This window comes from Elgaria multicarinata, chromosome 22, assembly GCF_023053635.1.
Source record: "Elgaria multicarinata webbii isolate HBS135686 ecotype San Diego chromosome 22, rElgMul1.1.pri, whole genome shotgun sequence".
NCBI lineage: Eukaryota > Metazoa > Chordata > Lepidosauria > Squamata > Anguidae > Elgaria > Elgaria multicarinata.
The window spans coordinates 13,258,001-13,276,960 of NC_086192.1; the positions used below are offsets into that span (position 1 = coordinate 13,258,001).

The 18,960-nt window shown below is 50.7% G+C and overlaps 1 protein-coding gene across 2 annotated transcripts in view; it reads right to left on the reverse strand.

Annotated features, from left to right (window-relative positions):
• The window catches only part of CUX1 (cut like homeobox 1), a 313,297-nt gene that overhangs the window by 121,401 nt on the left and 172,936 nt on the right, over positions 1 to 18,960 (reverse strand). For both annotated transcript variants that reach the window (XM_063146717.1, XM_063146718.1), the window contains exons 5-8: positions 16,670 to 16,807; positions 12,774 to 12,897; positions 11,531 to 11,607; positions 10,282 to 10,348 (exon numbers count right to left, since the gene is read on the reverse strand). In XM_063146717.1, the coding sequence (XP_063002787.1) occupies positions 10,282 to 10,348; positions 11,531 to 11,607; positions 12,774 to 12,897; positions 16,670 to 16,807 (406 nt within the window). The remainder of the gene's footprint in view (positions 1 to 10,281; positions 10,349 to 11,530; positions 11,608 to 12,773; positions 12,898 to 16,669; positions 16,808 to 18,960) is intronic.

Consider the following 18,960-nt stretch of genomic DNA (forward strand, 5'->3'; position numbering starts at 1 on the left):
AGACCTTTGGCCCCACTGAAGCCCATGAAGAGAAGAGCCTTCAGTGTGGTGGCCCCTTCTCTCTGGAATTCCCGGCCCCTGGAGGTCAGGCACGTGCCAACAGTAAGCTGTTTCCGGCGCCTCCTGAAAACAACTCTTTTCCAGGAAGCCTTCCTCAACTGACCAGCCAGTGTGAATATTTGTCCTTTGTTTTAAATGGAACCATTTTAATTCGCTGTTTTTAATCATGGTTTTATTCTGTTGTTCACCACTCCGGAATCTGTGTTTGTTATGGAGCGGTATATAAATATTGTTGCTGTTAACAACATCTTCCTATTGTTGTGGTAAGAGAGGGCTCCAATCAACAGGGCCCACTAGGAGCTATCCAAGGTCCTGTTTCCTTCTTACCTTGTCCTCACTGCCACTGGGCGTTACCAGCTTCCCCTGTGAACCTCAAGAGACCAAAGAACAGGACATGAAGTTCCTGCCAACTGCTTTAAGGAGAAATTCCCTACCCCGGCCTTTCCTGGGACACAGGGTTTAGTCAAGCTTCTGGAGGACGCTCAGGAGGGGCCATGGCTCAGTGGTAGATCCCCTACTCTACACGCAGAAGGCCTCAGGCTCAATCCGCAGCACCTCCAGGTAGGTCTGGAACATCTCCTTGCCTAAAAGCCGGAGGAACTGCTGCTGCCGGTCAGTGTCGACGACATTGGGAAAGACGGACCCATGGTCTGACTGAGTCTATGGCAGCTTCCTGTGTTGCTTGGAATGTTCCCTTCCAGAGAAACTTTTTGCCATTGGTGAAGAGTCTTCTGCCTGGCTGGCCTTTCCTCTCTGTTCTCCTGTTGCCACGGGGAAACTTTTTGGTGGAGAAGTCGGACCCCATCCGCGATTGGAAAAGTGTAAATGGACTTCCGAGGTATCACTTTAAAGTCAAGTTGTGCGTGTGATTCAGAAGGGCTCAAGGCAAACACTTTAAACACTGCTGGAGCATAAATCCTTTGCTGAGTGCCATTAACACCTCCGACGGTTTTGTACTCGGTCAGACTCTCCGCCGCTGACATCTCCCTCTACCACGTTTTAAATATTCCTTTTCCCATTATGGATGCCAGCTCTACAGATGTACGTTTCCTTTCTCTCTCTCCAAATGCAGTTGTTCACACATTAGCTGGGTGGCAGAAGAGGCATCATCCGCGACTATTTCCAAAGAAATATTCCCGGAGCCTTCATTAGCTATGCCGGTGGACGCATCGGCAGAGGCTGGAGAGACAGTTGGGCCTACTCAAGTTTTCAATAACAGGAAGCGATCTGCAATGTGTAATAAGATTTCGGATGGGGCGAGGGGAAGATGGTGAATGCTGTACACCGGTGCTTGATTTCTCAAATCAGAGGCACCGACGCCTGCCGGGAGATAAAATCCGACCTGCAAGACCTTCTGTTTATTGTGTTTACTCGATAGGAGAAGAAATTTGGCACGTGCTAAAAATGATTACTTGCATGTATATCCTTCTCCCCGGGAGCTCAGGCCAGGGTGCACTGTGCTGGTGGTGGCAGTGAGGTTATCACGAAAACCTTATGAGGCAGCTTTAGGCGGAGAGAGAGAGAGAGAAGGAGGGAGGGAAAGAGAGAGAGGGGGAGGGAGGGGGGAGGGGGGGAGAGAGAGGGAGAGAGAGAGGGAGAGGGGGAGGGAGAGGGGGAGGGAGGGAGAGAGGGAGAGGAGGGAGAGGGAGAGAGAGAGAGAGGGAGAGGAGGGAGAGGGGGAAGGAGGGAGAGGGGGAGGGAGGGAGGGAGGGAGGGGGGAGAGAGAGGGAGAGAGAGAGGGAGAGGAGGGAGAGGGGGAGGGAGGGAGAGAGAGAGAGAGGGAGAGGAGGGAGAGGGGGAAGGAGGGAAAGGGGGAGGGAGGGAGGGAGAGGGGGAGAGGAAGAGAGAGGGAGAGGGGGGAGACAAAGAGGGAGAGGGGGAGACGAAGAGGGAGAGGGGGAGACGAAGAGGGAGAGGGAGAGGGGAGGGAGGGAGAGGGGGGAGAGGAAGAGAGAGGGGGAGGGAGGGAGAGAGAGGGGAGAGAGAGGGGGAGAGAGAGTGGGGAGAGGGAGAGAGAGAGAAGGAGGGATCTGCCCCAGGTTTGTCTAGCAAACCTCATGGCTGAGGGGGGGGGTTGAACCTGGGTCATACACCGACACTCTAGGCCTGCTTTCTCCAACTTAGTGCCCTCCGGACGTGCTGGGACTGCAATTCCCATCATACCCAGACAACTTTGGCCAGGCTGGTTGGGGACGATGGGAGTTCCAGTCCAATACCTACGGAGGGCACTGGGTTTGGAAAGGCTGCTGCAAGGACGCCATACTCCTAGCTCACCGTGTGCTCCACCCTGAAAGGTCCCCTCCACTAGGGACGAAGTCTGGAATCTGAAGCAGATGCTGTGCAAGAGCACATGGGACTCGTATTCTGCGTGAGGGATGCCACCGGTAACCGCTTCCTCCCGTGGCGGGTTGTCGTGATTCCAAGCCTTCCCGCAGCGACGCTGAGACAATAAAGAGATCCTGGAGGCCTGAGAAGTGTGTGAATGCTGGGAGCTGTCTTCTAAGCGAAATCAGCTTAAGAACAGCCTATCAACTTTTGCTGGCTTTTCCTGGATCCTTCCCTCAGGGCAGGTGTTGAAGGCAAAGCCTCTGCGGAGCGGCCCGCTTGGTGGAGCGCCTCCCGTCTCCTCTCCACTCCGCCTGCTTGACTCTGTCACCTCCGATGCTCCCTCCCCGTCCAACAGAGACTGAGATCCCAAGGGGCAGGGCGAGGGGGATCTCTGAGTCTGGGCATCCTGTTCGATAAGCTCCTAGGAAGATTCCTCCTGGACTCCTGGAGAGTCTTGGAGAATCTCTTCCCCCGCTTCCTGGTGTGCATCTGCTTCTGCTTCTTCAACCTCCGACTTGGACTGAGGCTGCGGAACCCAGTCCCTCACCCTAGGGAGAATGGGCCTGATCCTGACACTGATGGTGACTCCACGCCCTCAGGTTTGGAAGAGCCCCTTGCGCAGATCAAGGCTGCAGAGTCGCAGGTCTCCATATTCTCGCTCCCGTGTTCTCAGGGTCCACAAAGGCTCGCAACACGGCCTTGGAACGGATCGAGAGGAGATCCGCTTTCGTGGCTCCAATTTTAATCGGGGGGGGGGCCCATCAACTGACCTCTCCGGCCATCAGGAATTTGGGAAATCCTGGCCTGAAGTAACCCTGACTCGGTCAACACAAGAGATGTTTGACGTTGAAGCTGTAGTGGGATTCGAAGGTCCAAGCCAGTTTACACACAGATGCCGTTAGGATACCGACGCTGTTAGGATACCAACGCTATGAAGCAGAGCAGAGATGCTTTGGAACAGTCGACAGAATGATGAAGAGTCTGGAGGCACCAAATTCCTTAGTCTTTAAGCCACAAGACTCGTTGTTTTCGCTGCAACAAACTAACACAGCTACCCCTCTGGAAACTGTTATGGCTAGAGGTTCTTATGCTTCATCGGACACTGGTGAATGGACAGCGAAGAAAGGAAGAGAAGTGGGCAGGGGGGAGGAAAAACCCTAGGGGGGTTGTTATTCAACAGTCCCTAGGACGGGATTTCTTGATCCAGCTGATAAACCATCCTGTACAGCCAAGAGGAAGGTCGCTGGACTACACGGGCATCAGCTGATGGCAGCCCTTGCGGAGGGACGGGGGGGGTCCCAATTCAATAGAAGAGGCCCTGCCCGTGTTGCATGCTGAAAATCCCCAGGTTCGACACGGAATAACGGGCTCAAGTTAAAGGAAGCCAGATTCCAGCTGGACATCAGGAAAAACTTCCTGACTGTTAGAGCAGTATGACAATGGAACCAGTGACCTAGGGAGGTGGTGGGCTCTCCCACACTAGAGTCATTCAAGAGGCAGCTGGACAACCGTCTGTCAGGGATGCTTTAGAGTGGATTCCTGCATTGAGCAGGGGGTTGGACTCGATGGCCTTGTAGGCCCCTTCCAACTCTGCTATTCTATGATTCTATGCCACCGGGGATCTCCCTTTGAAAGGATCTCAGGTTGTAAGGCTGGGAAGGACTGGGAATAAGGAGATCCGGGTTCTAGTCCCCACTCGGCCATGGAAACCCCTTTGGGTGACTTCGGGCCAGTCACAGACTCTCAGCCCAACCTACCCCGCCGGGTTGTTGTTGTGAGGATAAAATGGAGAGGAGGAGGAGGAGGATTATGTATGCTGTCTTGGGTTCCGTGGAGGAGAAAAGGTGGGGTATAAATGCAATAAATAAATAAGACTGCTGCTACCAGTCTGGGAAGGCAGCCTGAAACTAGATAGATCAAGCCTTCCCCAACTTCGTGCCCTCCAGATGTGTTGTACTACAACTCCCAGCACCCCCCAGCCTTAGGGATGGCTGTCATGGGGCTATATGGCACTTTTGAGGGCTATATGGCTCACTGGATTTTCCCTAAGCTTGGCAACTCCTCTCGGATTCTCCCCCCATCTTGAAGCAGCTTTTACTCGATAATTTGCAAAAACTTCAGTCATACTTCGCGCAAATGCCAGCCGCGGTACGTTTACGCTGGGCACACTGCCCCTGCCGTTTGTGCAAATCGCGGCTGCAAACTGCGCAAATCAAGCGCATTACGGCTGCAACTTCCGCAAATTACAGCCACAAATTGTGTAAATGTCTCTTTCAGGGGAGACACACACACACACACACCCCGCCCGAAAATCCGTGAATTAGCCCAACTCAATTCGCATCCAGTCGACTCAATTCGCATCCAGCCGGGCCACCTCGTGAGTAAATGAGCAGACGTGGGGGGGGGGGGGGTTCACGGTGATGAAAGCTCAGTGAAGTTCACTCCCTGGTCAGATTCTTCCAACATCCCTACCCAGTCAGCCATGGGGGATGCTGGGAGTTGCAGTCCAAGGCTTTTGGAGGCCACCAGAATGGGGAAGGCTGGACTGGATGGACCAATGGCTTGTGTCCATATAAGACAGCTGCCTACATTCGCCCCTGCAGGAGCCCTGACTCTCGTAAAAACGAGAGAAATAAAAAACCAAACCCGCGTAGGCTCTGGTGAAGAACAGGCCAGAAGGAAAGGCTCGAAAGACGGAGGGACTGCAGCAACGATAAATCTGTATCTGGAGGCCTCAACTGGTGAAGGCCTTAATGCCACCCGCTTTTTGCATCGATGAAAATAATCATTAGACAACAAAACGCAACCCCAAGCTTTCCCAGCTCCAACTGGCTTGCTCTGTGGGGAAATTAGCTGCTCCGCGCCGGGCAGAGCAGGGGTTAACGGCGGCTGATGCCGACTGCCCCGAGCCAGTGCTCTGCTCAACGGCGCGTTAAATCTGAAAGCTCCAGAGAGGGCCGCGCAGCCGTGCGGCCGGGGCAGAGAGTTCTGCATGAAAAATGCATGTCGCAGGCGCGGCGCGGTCCTCGGCTCCGGCTGGCGGGGAAGCACGAGGCACCCCACCATCTCCCTGGCAATCGGAGACATTCCTCAACAAACAGCACCTCGGGAAAGGAACGAAAGGGCAAACAAACCGTGAAACAAATCAAAGGGTTCAATTATCTCCGTGCCGGTCTCTCGGAAAGGAAACTCTCCAGCGTCGAAGGCCGGTTCGCAGGGGCGGGCGGCTGTTTGGGGCGGCACTCAATCTGCCTCCCGGGAGGCGGTGTGTTTATGTGCAGGGGCAGCGGAGCAGAGGGGGGAGTCCTCCCGCGGAGCGATCCCATCCTATTATTTCATCCGTTTCCCCCTTTTCAGTCTCCAACAAGGACCGAAATCCAAGCATAAGAACATCAGAAGTGCCCTGATGCTGGATCAGACCGAGGGTCCATCTAGTCCAGCACTCTGGTCACACAGTGGCCCACCAGCCATCGGCCAGGGATGAACAAGCAGGACGTGGTGCAACAGCACCCTCCCGCCCATGTTCCCCAGCAACTGGTGCACACAGGCTTATTGCCTCGAATACTGGAGACTTGGGTGCTCAGGCCTGGCTTGCGTGGTGCTGAAGCTAAAATGTGACACGTTTTAACATCAAGGGCCTTAAAGCGAAACACAACGGCCACACGAAAGTGTCCGCACGATCAGCCACGGGCCTTTAAAAACCAGTGTCTGAAAGATTTGACTCGAGGAAACGCACAGGCACAACAGGGTGATGGAACGGAAGTAGAAACCTCCCAGAAGAGAGCATTTGACTACACTCGGACAGATAGAAGGAGAAATGCGAAGTTTGTTCTCAATGCAGCCTCCAAATGGAATTCCCCTGCCAAATTTGAGCAGAGGTAACTCGTGGCTGAATTTGGGGAGGACTCACCAAAATCCACCCGGGCTTTCGCACGGACTCGGCGGAATCCCACGTGGGATCCCAGAGGCCTCCAGACAGCCCACCACCACCACCACCAAATCGTCCTTGTCAAACCAAACGACCACACCAGGAGCCTCTAGTTCGCAAGCAATCTGAACCCCAAAATGAAAAGATCAAATCCACCTCGAGGCCATCGTACCGTTCTGCCCCTAAACCCCACGCCAACAGCCGCCAAACCCCACACAAATAGCACAAAAAACGGCACTAGATCACCTGCCCGGCTGATAAATCGCCAAATACAAAACCCGGTATTATGACGAACAGCAACAAAAATGATTTAGTCCAACAGAGCAACTTTTTGACGTCTCCGGAGCTCAGAAACTAGAGCAACAGAATAATCAAAAACACCAACACGGCCTTCTTGGGTGAATTAAAAACACCTCCAAAGGAACAAGCAGAGTTCTCCAGGGCAGCGACGTTCCGATCCCATAGTTCGGGGTGGAATCCAGACCCTGATAGGGAGAAGTAGATGGAAACCCATCCCTTAATTTGCTAGGCAGGGAAGAAACGTAACCCATTTCCCCCACCCCTCCTCCAAAGCCCATCTCTCTCCCTGTTCCTGGAATGTCCCGCTCCTGGACTCCTACTCCTCTGGATCGTGTCCAGAGGAGCGGCAGAAGCAGCGGAGATTCCGTTCTGTGGCAGGAAGCTTTTAACATCCAAGCGGTTACTGGCAAGAGGCTTTGGCCCCCACCGGCTTTCGAAGACATCACACCTGCAATAAGCCATGCGCTGCCTCCATCACGTGGGTCAGCAAGCGGAACAGCCCGTTAGGAATAGGCAGGGAGTGATTGTGGCCGTTTTCTTTGGGAAACGTCCTCCGTCCCCCTATACGTTATCCCTGCGGGCTCTAGTTTCTCGCTATTCCTGTACAAGGTTTTTATAGACTTGGGTGGGCTTTTAAGTTCCATTTTCGGAACTACTGTACACAGAGACACTTTTATTAGAAGCCACCTTGCTGGAATGAGAATGACAAATTTAATGAGCGCTATGCCTTTAAGACGACAGATTATATCACAAACAACCGTGGGCCTAACTAAACAGGGTATTGGGGGTGGGGGGAGAGAAGAGGGGCAGGACCACAGTTTTATCATGGTGTAGGCATCCTGTCCGAATCATGGCTTGGCTCTCATTGCTGCAAAGCTTCCGGATTGCACACCTTGGATAGCTCCTTTAGAGCTTGGACTGGTTCGAAGGCAAACCTGGAGGGGATTAGGTCCTTTAGAGTTCGGACTGTAACCCGGAGGGGATTAGGTCCTTTAGAGTTCGGACTGAAACCCAGAAGGGACTAGGTCCTTTAGAGTTCGGACTGAAACCTGGAGGGGATTAGGTCCTTTAGAGTTCGGACTGAAACCCGGAGGGGATTAGCTCCTTTCGAGTTCGGACTGAAACCCGGAGGGGATTAGCTCCTTTCGAGTTCGAACCGGTTCTGACTGAAACCCGGAACGGATTCCCCTGCCCCACTGACATCGGAGCCCCCAGCCTCCACTGGGTCAGACTGTTTTGTCCATCTGGTACGGTCCAACCTGACGGGTCTCTGACTCTTCAAGGTCTCAGGGAGACAACAGGCATTTCCCCACCACTGAGGGTGGAACCTGAGACCTTCTGAAGGCGAAGCAGGTGCTCTCTCACAGAGCTCTGGTCCCTCCCCCGTCAATCATCCTGGTACAAAACAGCCGGGCACCTCCCCGACTCATCCTGTCCCCCCTCCTGCCCTGCCGTCCGTTCACTGCCAAGCCTTCCCTCCGCGTGCCCGGCTCCTCAGGTATTCCCCATTTGGGAGGCTATGTTCTCACTCCCCCCCATCCCCCCCGATCGGCTTGCCACTCGAAGAGAAGCAGGCAGCGCCGCCATCCATTTATTTAACCCAGGGAGGGCCGCAATTTGAAAACCTTGAAATCCTCTTGCACAACTGTTTTGGCAAACCCCTCCGTGTCCCGACAAACATTAAACTGTGCCTGCCCTTTGTCTCAGGAATCCTGCATTAATAAACATGAAGAGGAGCACTTTTTACCTCCCACACGCAGTGACAGAAGACAACAAAGGCCAGCTGTAGTCATCAATGGATCCTTGTTCCGCACATAAAGGCCTAATTGCATTTTATTTCAAGCCTACACATGGAAAACTTTACTGATGGCGTCTTGTCGATTTCGGCTGCTGGAATCCCGGCCGACGCTTGGCAAATCCATGTCGGATTCGGTCATTTAACGCCTTCGCTGCCCCAGAGACGACCAATAACGATCCTTTGGGGGCATAGTTCCCTACCGGAAGCGTTTTATATACACATCGAACGTATTAGGAACAACTACGAATTTTGGATTTCTTTTTAAAAATAATAATTAGGTAGTTATAATCTCTCCCTCTAATAAGCAACTGGTAACTTCGAGGCTCGACTTCTGTAATGCTCTCTACATGGGGCAACCTCTGTGCCTAGTCCAGAAACTTCAATTAGTCCAAAATATGGCAGCCAGGCTGGTCACTGGTACACCTAGGGGTGACCACATCACACCAGTCTTAAAATCTCTTCACTGGCTGCCAATTAGTTTCCGGGCGAAGTATAAAGTGTTGGTGATCACCTTTAAAGCCCTACATGGTTTGGGTCCAGGCGACCTGCGGGATCGCCTCCTCCCGTACAATCCGCCCCGCACACTCAGGTCCTCTGGGAAGAATCCGCTTCAGCTAGCAAGAACTAGATTAACAACCCCCTCCCTCCTGCTGTCACCTGTAACTGCTGAACTTTGCAACTAAGATTGTAGTGCCTGAATTTTCTTTCCTTTTCCCCCTCCTCCTCCTCCTCCCTCCCAATCCCCTTTCCTTTTGTGTCATGTCTTTTAGATTGTAAGCCTGTGGGCAGGGACTGTCAAGAAATACTTTTGTAAGCCGCCGTGAGAGCCTTTTTTGGCTGAATGGCGGCATAAAAATCCTTAAATAAATAAAATAAATACTACTACACGCACAGTGTGAGGAAGGATTTCCCTTAATCTGTTACACTTAGAAATGAAGATTAGGAAATAGTCCTGGCTCCATTTGGGGGCGGGGGGGGACGGACCGCCATGCCACGTGGGCCGAAGCCACAGATAGCAGCAAGCACGGGGTTCCTGAAACTTTCGCCACTCCCATACACACAAACGGTTCTCATGCTCGTCTGAGCATCTACAGTGGTGGCCCAAATGGTGGACACTTCTTGAAATGTTCATGTTTTGCAACTTGGCCTGCTTATAGAAAATGTTCCGTTTCACGAAATTCAAATATTTATCTATCAATGGAAAGACCTGATTCACGGAATACAACCAGCCTTTCTTTTCCTGGGTGTCCAATCCACTCTTTTCTTTGGTGCCATGGCTCTGTTTATACATACGTACACTTTTGATTTGGGAAATACTTCCAAATATTCACACCATCTCCCATGGCGCTTCAGTTACAGAACAGACAGCAAAACTGACTTTCCCCAACTTGAAACAGGACGTATCGCCGCTACTGCCATGGGATGGGTCCCCAGAACAAGGACTGCGATTGGCCAGTCGGGTTTGCAATTCCAATCCGCTTCTTCACTCAATCACACCTGTGTGCGTTTTTAGACTAAAGCCAGCCTAACTTTTTTTGGACTGCAGATATTTGCGTTCTGTTTGTTTGTATCGAATTCAGCATTAAATTCTCTTTCCACTGATAGATAAACCTTTGAGTTTCGCGAAACGGAACGTTTTCTATAAGCAGGCCAAGTTGCAAAACACGTTCATTTCAAACAGCGGTTTTGGCCACTGCTGTACAAAGACCCAGGTGTTTATGCAACATAGAGAAGAAGCCTGGTCCACTGGAAAGCGTCGGGAAAGATGCACCGGCCGTACGTCTTGATGGGTCTGACGGCCCCAGCGAGAGGAACGAGAGTACGAAACACAGGCAAGCATGTATCGAAAGAGGCTGAGAAAACTTACTTTGCCGTCGTCTCCTCGTCGTATTTTGTCTTCAGGTCAAATAATTCCGTCCGCGTCTTTTCCAAGGCTGAAGGGAGAAGGGGGGTAGGGAAAGTACCACATCAAGGCATTACTGACACGGTAAGAGCCACATCAGGGTTTTTTTTGGTGTGTGTGTGTGTGTGTTTTTAAAGGCCACTCAATTACGATTGAACTATAAACTGTTCTCTGTCTGAAAAAGTCATCTTGCATTAAGCCTCCTCTCTGACCAAACAAAATCGCGTCGTAGGAAAACAATGCCTAAAAGCTTTCCGGGATTCTTTCCTTTAGAAAAACACACGGAGACGCGGACGGCACCCAGCCGCGCCACCTCTTTCTGGAACCGTGAAAGTTTCCAGATCCCGTCCCGCTCCATCGAGCCGGGCCTCCTGCAATCCATTTATAGATCTGCTTTGGCGACACGAGCTGTCTGCGCCAGTTCCTTCGGGGACCGTTTTGGCTACAGATGGGAAAGCAGCCGGGCCGGCTGCAGGTCTGATGGGCAAGTAAGAGCTACGGATGACCGGCAGGAACTGGTCACCTCTCCCTCACTGTCTGATGGGGGGCAGGTGGAGGGTGTGTGCACCCTCCTGCTTCCCCACCCCAATCTCCAGGCCCCTTTCAGACCCCGAGAAAGTCAGACCCAGCCGGATCGTGGTTTAGGAAGCAGATGGATTGAGGCCAGACACTGAGCGCAGCTGCAAGCGGCTCGTCCGTCGTGGGCCGTTGGTGGTCACCAGGATCCCAGGGGCCTGCTCGGGCTGCGGTGTTCAGCTACTAGTCCCGACCTTCATCACGCAAGGAAGGGGTCTGCCGTCGCTGAATGAGCGCATTCACACATTACGTTTTTGCAGTTGCGGGAAGGGGTAGAAATCTGAACAAAAGCCAGGAAGCCTCCAAATGATTGGCGGTTGTGGGAAACGAGGCGGGGCTATCTGGGGAATCCCGGAAAACCAGGCTGAGACCGCTTCGGCCCACAGGCTGAGGTTGCGTCCCCTGCCATTGAGGACGCAAGGAAGACCCTTCGCTGATGCCAACCAGGAATTCAAGCAGGTCGTGGGGGGCAGCAACCCGTGGCCCGCTTGCGATCTCTTGACTACGGTTTGGAGCCGGCGAGCGCTGTGTCCGCTCCAGGCCTGCGGTGAGCGCTCGGATGAACCCCCCCCAAGGCCACCCACCCCTCCCTTTGCCGCTGGTGCCCGTCGCGGGAGGGGTGGGGGAAAGGGCGCACCTGTTTGCAAGGCCTGCACCTTGTGTTCGGCCTCCTCCAGCTTTGAGGCCGTCGACATCTGCGTCTCTTGCAACATCCTGTGGGAAGAGAAAGGCGGTGACCAGAGGCCACGTGAAAGACCCGCGCCCCCCAGTAACATAGGAAGCGGAAATCCAAACAAACGACAATCGGTTTCCCACGTAGGGAAGGCGATGGCTTGCGCTGCCCTTCTCCAACCCGCGTGCTCAGGCCCCACTGACACTGTTGGGAGCTCAGAAAGACCCATGGATCTCCCTCTTCCCCCTGCCTGGAGCTGCAGAGCTGGTGGCAGGGCATGGTTTGGGCACACGCGCATGCCAAGTCTGGGCATATACCAGTTTAGGGAGGCAAGATGGAGCCTGGCCTTCCCCACCTTTCCGCCCGCTATGGTTCAGCCTCTCCGGATGCTGTGTGGTGGGAGCCCCTGAGGCTGCCTCGGCCTGCCTCCCCTCCAGGCTGTAACACACAGCGCTTGCTACTGGGCAGGGATGGGTCCCTTTGTTTGTGGGAATGGCGCTCCACTAGGACACAGGGTTGGATCCAAAGCATCCTTCCGTCAGAAGAAGGCTTCTTACTTCAGAAGAAGGGAACCTGGTTTGAAGCCATTATGTGAGTTGATCAGGACTTCCCTACCCCACCCAGAATCAAAGCTCTCTCAGCGTGTCCCTTAGAACAAGGATAGGTAGAAGGTAGATCTCGAGATTTTTTTTGGACTTCAATTCCCAGCATTCCTGACTGTTGGCCATGCTGGTGAGTTCTGGGGGTGGGTGGGTTTGAAGTCCAAAAGACCTGGGGAATCTATCTGCCTTCACCGATTACAAGTCCCATCACCCCCTGGCCAGCACGGCCACTCTCTTACAAAAATGCAAAGTGCAGCACCAAGAGCTAATTGGATAACCAGAACAGCCGGCAGCAAAAGGAACGAGAAGAGACGGCATCACACACGTCCCCAACAGTGCTCCGACGTTTCTGTTTATCCACATTGTCGCACAAATAATTTTACAGATAATTGTGCCATGACAAGCTAGCCTCCGGATGAATGATTTACAGATTTCGAACACCGAAAAAGATGTGTGCCTTGAAAGCCCGCTCTGGGAGACGAATGGGGAGGATGGATTTGAACCTTCCCAGAAATCACAATTCCCCACTCCACTGTCAACCGACGCCAAATCGCCACCCAACAGCTGCCCAGTAGGTTTGCGTGCGCAAGACCCGCGCAACTTACCTTTCTTTCTCGGCAAAGTCATTTTGCAACTTTTGTTCTTTCTCGAGAGCGATGGTCTCTGCTTGGTTCTTCAGGGTCTGCTCATATTCCCGAATTTTCTCTTTAAGTGCTTTTATTGTCACCTCTGGGGTGGGGTGGGGGTGGGGGATGGATGGGGCAGGAGGGAGGGAGGGGGGAGAGACAGGGAGGAGGGAGGAGAAAGAAAAGGACTGGTAAACAACCGCACGTGGCAGCAGAGATCAGACGTCTTTGCAGCAGCAGCAGCGTTGGCTTAAGCTTTAGCTCTTCAACTCTGACACAAAATCAATGGCTACGAGTCCCTTTGGAGACCTTTTACTCCCTAAATACTAAATTGAACTTTAAATGTTTAAGGTTGAGAAGGATCAATGCGCTTTGCCGGGAAGCAGAGTGGAGGTTCCTTTAACCCGGCTGCGGAGCTGAGTGAAACATCAGCAGCGAGATGCCTTATCGAAGAGCCGGCCAATTCAGCTCAAGGCAGGGGGAAGGCGACTAACAGGGAACGGCTACATGCCGGGTCAAGACCATTGGCCCCTCGAGTTCAGTACTGGCTACAGTGACTAGCAGTGTTTTTCTGGGCTCTCGGGCAGGGGTCTTCCTCAGTCCTACCTGGAGAAGCCAGGGATGAACCTGGGACCATGCAAAGCAGGTGACTTGCTACGGACCTACGGTCCCACCGCAACAACCCAGGGTATCTTAGCGTCTGGGCTAGAATGAATGAAATCTTTATTGCTAAAAGCGACAAGCCATCACAATTCGACATAATAAAAACAAGTAAAGAGATAAGCTAAAATAAATAAGTGAAGTAGGTTAAAAATGGATAATATAAAGTAAAATGAAAATAATGAGCACAAATGGAATATAAAGATAAAAATCACATTGGCATACATTAAGAACTCGCGAGTGGGGAACTAGATCAGTACAGACACCAGAACAAAATCTCCAGTTTTCCGTTACGAAACGTGTTGGGAGTCTTAGGGCCTGGCTCTCAACTGACTTGCAGCGAAGGCGAATTTTATTTTATTTTTATTTTATTTATTTATTTATTTATTTATTACATTTTTATACCGCCCAATAGCCGAAGCTCTCTGGGCGGTTCACAAAAATTAAAACCATGAAGAACATAATAAAACAACCAACAACGTGAAAACAGTTTGTCAAAAATACGTGATAAGTCATTTTATACCCCTTAAAACGTTTCCTTCATTTTCATACAATAAAAGCCTTTAGCAGCTCCGTACAAACTATGAATCTGAACATTCTGGGTCTGACTACAATACAAAATCTACAGGTAAAAATGCAAAAACCCAGAGAGAGCAAGGAAAAAAACCAACCTGATTCTGATGTGTGTTCAACAGTTTATTGAACTCATATTTTGCCACCAGATCAGTAATAAATACATTATTGCCAGCCAGCGATATACAGTTTTGCTCAAGGGAAGATTGGTCGGAAAGATAACGAAGAATGTAATTGAGAATTTTTTTGTCTAGGGGATGTATAGATAGGAGAGCCTTGTGTGACGCAGAGCGGTAAAGCAGCAGTTTCTGCAGCTGAAACTCTTCCCACGGCCTGAGTTCGATCCCAGCGGAAGCTGGTTTCAGGCAGCCGGCTCGGGTTGACTCAGCCTTCCGTCCTCCCAAGGTCAGTAAAATGAGTACCCAGTTAGCTGGGGGAAAGGCAATCACGGCCAGGGAAGGCAACGGCAAACCACCCCGCTATAAGGCCTGCCAAGAAAACGTCAGCGAAAGCTGGCGTCCCTCCAAGAGTCAGTAATGACTCAGTGCTTGCACGAGAGGTTCCTTTCCTTTCCTTTCCTGTATAGATAGGGCATCGCAACAGGTTATGTTGAATGTCCTACACTTCCCCTGACTCACAGATACAGAAAATCCAAATGGCGCTTGCTCTCCAGCGGGGTCAAAATGTAAAGGAATTTCACAATTTGCTGGCTTTTAACCCAAGATCTTCCCCTGCCGAATTGTACGGTGGCTGAGCTGATGAGGGGTGTATGGAACCAGAGGAGGCTTACGCCAGTGCAGGAGAGGCAGCAAGGAGGAGCTACCGCTACTTTTGCAGACGACGGAACGTGAACGGGGATCTGCCCACAAAATGCAAGGGGTGACTAATATAAGTGAACTCTGTCAGGGCAGAAGACAGGGACACGTCTGTGCCAGCGCATGCTAGGTCCAATTCCTTTCCAAAAGGCGCGCGCACGCACGCACGCTCACACATCACTTTGTCCATTTTTCATCAGCAGCTGAAGACTTCTCCGTTCAGGAAGTCATTCACAGAACTATGCATATTGGGGAGACACACCCCGGATATAAATTAGGGTGGGCCCTATATTTTACTGCTGCACTTCTAATACAGAAATGCAAGAAAATAAATAGCTTCTCTACTCTTCATGTTCGGTTGAAAATGCGCGCCAGCCATCTCTGCAAGAGCCGGAGTAGTTTGCAAATGCCTTTGTAATTTCGCCGCCGGCAGAAAGCCCAGAACTGGATATTTTCAGGGCAACCGTAGGACTCAAAGAAAGGAAAATGCGTTTGGAGCGAACGAATACTCTCCCCTTTTCCTGATTCAAGACATGCTTGGCTGCAAAGGCCAACCACGCCGGCGCACAACAGAAATCTGGAGCATTTTTGAGAGATGAGCGCTTGCGCCTTGAGATAATGGCATTTTCATGTACAATGGCCACCTTTAACGGTTTGCCCATCCGCTTAAAGAACTAACCTACATTACTTCAATATCTGCACTCTGCCCTAGGGATAAACACACTGTAACTACAGCGAAGGCTGCACATACCTGGGTAGTACCATGTATTAATCTAGAGAGAAAATGGCGCATTACTAAGCATTCACTGCAAACACAGTGTAGGCAATAGCTGGGATAGAGTTGTAGCTGGGCCTTAAAGCTGAAAAATGGCTAGCGTAAAAGTTGAAAACATGACAGCTGAACCACCAAAGGCAAAGATGGAAACAACAGAATTAATCAAGGCAGGTATGAGGCTATCAAGGTGATTCTACTTGAGACAACACAACCCTAAACAAAAGGGGTGATTGAAGATCAAGACTGCGATATGGCTGCAAAAAAAGGCAAATGCTATTTTAGGCTGCATTAATAGAAATATAGCTTCCAAATCGCGTGAGACACTGGTTCCTCTCTATTCGGCTCTGGTTAGGCCTCATCTAGAGTATTGCGTCCGGTTCTCGGCTCCACAATTCAAGAAGGACGCAGACAAGCTGGAGCGGGTTCAAAAGAGGACAACCAGGATGATCAGGGGTCTGGAAACAAAGCCCTATGAAGAGAGACTGAAAGAACTGGGCATGTTTAGCCTGGAGAAGAGAAGATTGAGGGGAGACATGAGAGCACTCTTCAAGGACTTGAAAGGTTGTCACCCAGAGGAGGGCCAGGATCTCTTCTCGATCCTCCCAGAGTGCAGGACACGGAATAACGGGTTCAAGTTACAGGAAGCCAGATTCCAGCTGGACATCAGGAAAAACTTCCTGACTGTTAGAGCAGTACAGCAATGGAACCAGTTAACTAGGGAGGTGGTGGTGGGCTCTCCCACACTAGAGGCCTTCAAGAGGCAGCTGGACAACCATCTGTCAGGGATGCTTTAGGGTGGATTCCTGCATTGAGCAGGGGGTTGGACTCAATGGCCTTATAGGCTCCTTCCAACTCTACTGTTCTGTTATCTCCAGATCTCCATCCTGGGTTCTGTTCTACAGCAAGAGAGACATCAGGGAACTGCCTTTTAAGAAGGGCATATCGTTACATTTCCTCATCTTACACATTTCTTGAAATGAAGCCAAACCTATTTACGTTTACACCAAAATAATTAAATAAATAAGCGTTTGCCCCACCCCAATGCACCTTACCTTGATTTTTCACTTCAGCAAATTCTTTGTTGTATTCCTCGAGCGTCTCCCTCAGTTTCTGGTTCTCTGTTTCAATATCGTGCATGCGCTGGACTTTTAGCTGGAGTTGCTGCCCCAGATCCAGGGCTGGAACAGGATCTGAACAATACAAAGACAAAGATGGAGTCGGTTAGGAAAACAAAGACGACGTCAGAACCATTCAAAACCTTCTGCGGTCGCTTGGTAGACGTGAATAGGTGCACGTGCACCTTTACACATTTGACGTCTGGCGACATTCCTTCTAACAAATCCAGCTCTGGAAGGCTGGAAGCTCTGGATTTCATTGTCGGAAGTCTTTTTTTATTATTATTGTGAGTATCAACAAACAAAACAGAAATGCATCTTGAAAAACGTGGTGGTGGTGTTGGAGAAACACCATAGATTGGGTATGTAGAATTATCACCATTTCCCTCATATAAACTGGAGGAGGGAAAAGAAAAGGGAGAGAGATACACAAAGGTTTCAAGACAAGCAGACCAAATATCCGTATATTTATCCTCTTGCAAGTTGCGTCTATGTAACACTGGTTCAAAAGTTGATAATGTTATTAGGTCCTCGATGCATTGCATTATAGGAGGTGTAAATCTGTCCTTCCAATGTGATAACAGAAGTCTTTGGGCTGTCATAAGGGCTCTGAAGATCCATCTGCGCTGACCATGCGTCAACTTCCAGGAAACCGATAGATAATTTAGAAGGACCCGCACGTTCCTCCATATTATAGATTGTTTCAGTACAAGGGAAGGAAAGGAACCTCTCGTGCAAGCACTGAGTCATTACTGACCCTTGGAGGGACACCAGCTTTCGCTGATGTTTTCTTGGCAGGCCTTATAGCGGGGTGGTTTGCCGTTGCCTTCCCCAGCCGTTCATCCTTATTATAACCTCCTCCCCAAAAGGGGGCGACTACTGGGCACTGCCAAAGCATTGCAATCTTTGGGAACGCTATCGCTTCTCTATGATTATTTATTTATCGCTTCTCTGTGATTATTTATTTATTTAAAGTATTTCTTGGCCGCCTTTCAGAGCAGAAGCGCCCTTCCCTTAGTGGCATATACCAATAAACGCATAAAACTGGTATGATATCAAGAAAAATAAAAAAAGACAAGAAAAACAGTAGGAATACAATAAAAACAGGAACAGATCCAATAACAAAAACAACTAAAACTCACAGGAAAGCACCAGGGCTCTCCAAGGACAGGCAGGGAGACCGCACCACTATAAATCCCCTCATTTCCTACCTAGCTGCTCTACACCATGGTAGTGAAATTTATTATTTATTTAATATTTATTTTTATTTATTGCGTTTTTATACCACCCAGTTGTTATACCACCCAACATTTTGAACATACAAAATGTTCAAATCCCTACTCAGCCACAAAACACATTGGGTGACCTTCACTCAGTCACTACCTTTCAAACCAACCCCTCTTACCTAACCGGGTGGTGGTGTGGAGAAAACGTGGTGGAGAAAACCACGGACACCACGCTGAGCTCCTTGAAGGGCACAGTATAAGTACGAAATAAATACAGGGATAACACTTATCCTGAAGGCATTCATCACAAGATAGTGGACAGCAATACAACTGTGGGTCATAGAATCATAGAAGAGTAGAGTTGGAAGGGGCCTACAACGCCATGGAGTCCAACCCCCTGCTCAATGAAGGAATCCACCTTAAAGCATCCCTGACAGATGGTTGTCCAATGGGTCAAGTGAAAAGCATTGTGGGTTAGGGGCTGAGGAACGCAACTCGAGATACCAGAAAGAACGAGAAAAGGACCTTTGGACAACTCCTTTTAAGAAGGTCTCATAACTACATGCTTGGATAATTTCTGGAGCAGACTATATTTACCCGGGGCAGAAGTTCCACCCTGTGAAGGAAGGTTTCACCCATGAGAGACACCAGCTATTTGGAGGGGACTTGGGATTTCACAGACCTAGACAGTTTTCCCTTCTTGGGGAAGCAGCAGAACCGACAAGGAGATAGGGCAGAATTAGGCCGCTTGAGCGTTTTCTGCCGCACACCCAGGCAGGTGCCCACGGGAAGCGTTTCGACAAAGGTGCCATGGCGCACCTGCCGCGAACCGCTGGACAAACTACGTTTCGCCGAGCGGCCGGGTCGGCCGTGAGCCTGCCAGCCAGAGCAGGAGAATCCTGGCCTCCGAAAAGACCTCGTAAAACAGCGCTGCATACATTTCGGCGGTGGGCGCCAGCATCACTTGTGAAACGGCTACGAAGATTTAGTCTCCCGCTGAGG